The sequence below is a fragment of the Asparagus officinalis genome, chromosome 3 (genome assembly GCF_001876935.1).
Source record: "Asparagus officinalis chromosome 3, Aspof.V1, whole genome shotgun sequence".
Taxonomy (NCBI): Eukaryota; Viridiplantae; Streptophyta; class Magnoliopsida; order Asparagales; family Asparagaceae; genus Asparagus; species Asparagus officinalis.
The window spans coordinates 54,022,052-54,026,437 of NC_033796.1; the positions used below are offsets into that span (position 1 = coordinate 54,022,052).

General features: G+C 38.2%; 1 protein-coding gene across 1 annotated transcript; it reads left to right on the forward strand.

The window, feature by feature from the left end:
• On the forward strand, positions 596-2,860 carry LOC109835136 (protein FAR1-RELATED SEQUENCE 5-like). Its single transcript, XM_020403125.1, has 2 exons — positions 596-2,746; positions 2,825-2,860. Exons 1-2 carry the CDS (start codon positions 596-598, stop codon positions 2,858-2,860), a joined length of 2,187 nt encoding a protein of 728 aa, XP_020258714.1.

Below are 4,386 nucleotides of genomic sequence, written 5' to 3' on the forward strand. Positions count from 1 at the left end.
CAAACTCATGTTGGATCAAACAAAGTGAGTTTGCGTACAAGAAACTGGAACCGATGAACAGGTAAGGCCTTTGTGAAGAAATCTGCAAGCTCGTCAGCGGATGAAACATGAGGAAGTAGAATTGTCTTGTCCTTGATAACTTGGTGACGGACAAAATGAGCGTCGATCTCAATATGTTTGGTCCTTTCATGAAATACTGGATTATTAGCAATCTGGATGGCACTCTTATTATCACAGTAGAGAGGAGTAGGAGTCGTAACAGAAATACCGAAATCACTGAGAAGGCGACGAAGATGAATAATCTCTTTAGCTGTTGTGGACATTGCACGATACTCTGCCTCAGTACTGGAAAGAGCAATAACATCTTGTTTCTTACTTCGCCAGGAAATAAGGGAATCACCAAGAAATATACAATAACCTGTGGTAGACTTTCTGGTAGTTGGATCACCAGCCCAATCAGCATCAGAATATGCACAAAGCTCTAACTTAGATGTAGCAGGAAACAAAAGTGAGCGAGTGCTAGTACCCCGGAGGTACCGAAGAATCCGTAATAAGACAGCATAGTGTACAGAACGTGGGGCACTAACAAATCGGAATGGAGTTCTCTACTCATGAGGAAGCTTATAATTTCTACAATGCATACGCCAGACTTAAGGGATTTGGTGTTCGCAAGGGTCACACAGCTTGGTCGAGAAAGAAAGATGCAATCCTATCTAGAATATTTGTATGTGACAAAGAAGGCTTTAAATCTTTAAAAGATAAAAGAGAAGATGGTCGGAATGTAATTCGAAAGTTCGATACAAGATGTGGATGCAACGCAAGGATGGTTATTGGACTTGATAGAAGCACTGAAAAATGGGTGGTCCGAAAGTTAAACAGTAAGCATAATGGTCATCCATTAACCACCCCAACTCGGGTAAAGAAGCACTACTCACATCGGACACTTCATCGAGCTCAATCGACAAAAAGGTTGATAGATACTCTTGACAATCAAGGTTTACGGCCTTCTGCCATTTGTAAGGTTGTAGACGTTGCTCATGGCAATGAACAAGGCTCTCTCACTCAACAAGAATGCCAAGCACAACTTAGACTTAAACGAAGAAACAACGTCGGCCATGAGTGCGTGAACATAGTTCGTCAATTTCAAGAGAAAAAGGTATCTGATCCTCAATTTTACTTCGCACTTGATTTAGAAAATGATGGGACGATGAGAAGTGTTTTTTGGATGGATGGTAGGTCGAGGACTTCTTACTTGCAATTTGGAGATGTTGTTTGCTTTGATGTTACATATAGAACGAACAATTTAAAATTGCCGTTTGCACCATTTACGGGCGTTAACCATCATCGACAGTCTACTCTATTTGGGTGTGCGTTACTGGCCGATGAAACGGAGGAGACGTTTATATGGTTATTTAGCCAATGGTTAAAATGTATGTCGGGTATAGCACCAGTAACAATCATCACTGATCAAGATAAAGCTATGTGTGGTGCTATTCACAAAGTTTTTCCTAAAACTCGCCATCGCTTTTGTTCTTGGCACCTTCGTAGGAATGCCTTACAAAATCTTCAATCAATGCATAATGATTATGGTGAGGATGTTGGTGTAAAGTATAACAAATGGTATTGGAGTAAATCGGAAGAAAAATTTGAAAAGCGTTGGGAAGAAATGAGGGACAAATATGGTGCAGATAAAAGGAGTTGGTTAGTAAATTTATACAATCATCGAGATCATTGGGCTCCAGTGTATCTTAAAGACACTTTTACTGCAGGAATGACATCTACTCAGCGGAGTGAGGGAATTAATGCTTTTTTTGATCATTTTGTGAATGTAAATACCGAGTTACATGATTTTGTTAAGCAGTATGATAATGCTGTCAGAGCTCGCCGAGCCGCTGAACTTGAGCAAGATTTTAAGTCCACAAACTCAGTTCCTACATTGATAATTGAACATCCCATTGAAAAACAAGCTCGGGAGAATTATACGAAGAATCTGTTTACTATCTTTCAGAAAGAACTCAAGGATAGTTACTCCATGCTTCATGAAAAGTTGTCGAAGGACGGCGCAAGTGCTACTTATGCCGTTTGGAATATAGATAGCGAGGCTGAAAGCAAGAAGATAGTAAAGCATCATGTTGTTTTCGATACATCCAAAGAAAAAAGAATTAAGTGCTCTTGTGCGAGATTTGAGATGGAAGGTATATTATGCAAACATAGCTTGCACATTTTAGTAAAGAAGCAAGTATTAGAAATTCCATCAAGATATATCATGCAACGATGGACAATTAAAGCAAGACATGTTGGTTGCGGAGTTGTTAGAAATTGCATTACAAATAGTGAAGACCAACTATCTATCATTAAACATTGGGCCCTTAGGAGTAGATGTAACAAGGCACTAGAAGATACATTGACTTCAAGTACACTTCATGATAAGTTTAGTGCTTTTTTAGACTCATTTTTTGAAGAAGTTGAGAATTCCAAGATTGAGAAGGAACATAACGACAATGGAAATGAGAGCAATGCCAGCAATAAGATGCCTACTTCATCCATACCCATCTCTATAGAGGAAGCAACTCAAATCACTATTCGTGATCCAGATAAGCCTGTTGCCACGAAGGGACGACCAGCACATGCTACTAGAATTAAGTCGGGAGTGGAGATAGCACAAGAAAAGAGTATAAAAAAACAAAGATTTTGTGGGTTTTGTAAGGGAAAAGGACATTATATAACGAGTTGTCCTTTAGCTAAGGTATTATACTTAATCTTGATTTAATATTTTTTCAATGTCTTTGCATTTGTCATGATAAAGTTGCAATTTTTTTTGTAGAACAAAAATGTTGCTCGTGGAGGTCGAGAAAGTTAACGGCATCGCCAAAACAAAGTTTACGGAGGGCCAAAACAAAGCATGTGTTTCGGTTGAATGTTCACAATTTGATTTATTCACTTTTCCCTTAAGATTTATGTATGTATGGATGATAATGTGGTTGTATGGATTAATCATGTATGGATGATAATTTGAATTAATTTTTTCCCCCAGAACAATGAGGAACAAAACAGTATTAAGTGGGTACAAAACGAGCAATTAGTGGGTACTAAACTTGAATAAGTGGGTACAAAAATAAAATCATGGCATTATTAGGTACAAAGCTTGATTAAGTGGGTACAAAGCTTGATTAAGTGGGTACAATATTTGAATCCAGAGCAAAGAGGTATAAAAGGGTGCCTAAGTAGGTACAAAACGTGTATAAATGGGTACAAAACTTGAATAAGTGGGTACAAAATTTGCAGCAGAATAATGAGGTACAAAACATGGTTAAGTGGGTACAAAACTTGAATAAATGGGTACCAAACTTGATTAAGTGGGTACAAAACTTGATTAAGTGTGTACAAAAGTTTTTACAAGTAGGTACAAGGCTTGATTAATTGGGTACAAAACGTGTATAAATGGGTACAAAACTTGAAAAAGTGTGTACAAAATTTTGATTCCAGTATAATGAGGTACAAAACATGGTTAAGTGGGTACAAAACTTGAATAAATGGGTACCAAACTTGATTAAGTGGGTACCAAACTTGATTAAGTGGGTATAAAAGTTTTTACAAGTAGGTACAAGGCTTGATTAAGTGGGTACAATATTTAAGCAACGTAATAGAACTAACTCTGTATGTTCTAGAACTAACAAGAGGACAGCTAGAACTAACAAGGAGTGAGCTAGGGATATCATGACATAACAGAACAAACACTTGGGCTAGAAATAACGCCAGCACGAAGTAGAACTAACAGGAGATGGGCTTGAACTAACAGGAGGGCATCTAGAACTAACTAGGAGTGAGCTAGGGATAACATGGCCATCTCGAGTACAAACACTTGTGCTAAAAATAACGTGGCACGAAGTAGAACTAACTCGAGATGTGCTTGAACTAACAGGAAGACATATAGAACTAACAATGACTGAGATAGGCCTAACATGGGCCACAGAACAAACACTTGTGCTAGAAATAACGCCAACTTGAAGTAGAACTAACTCGAGATGTTCCAGAACTAACAGTAGGACAACTAGAACTAACTCGATAGGGGATAGAACTAACAGGTGGACAACAAGAATAGAATTAACTCGAGATGTTCTAGAACTAACAGTAGGACAACTAGAACTAACTCGATAGGGGATAGAACAAACAAGTGGACAGCTAGAACTAACACTTACTCTGCTAGGGATAACATGGCCCACCAGAACAAACACGAGATCGCATGTTAGCTCTAATCGATTTCATGTCAGTTCTAACCGTTGTGAATTCTATTACAGCTCTATGCGAGGTCAAATTTGTTAGGTCCAAATGATATCTTGTTAGTTCTAACCTATTTGTAGTCAATACTATTTAACATGGGCCACA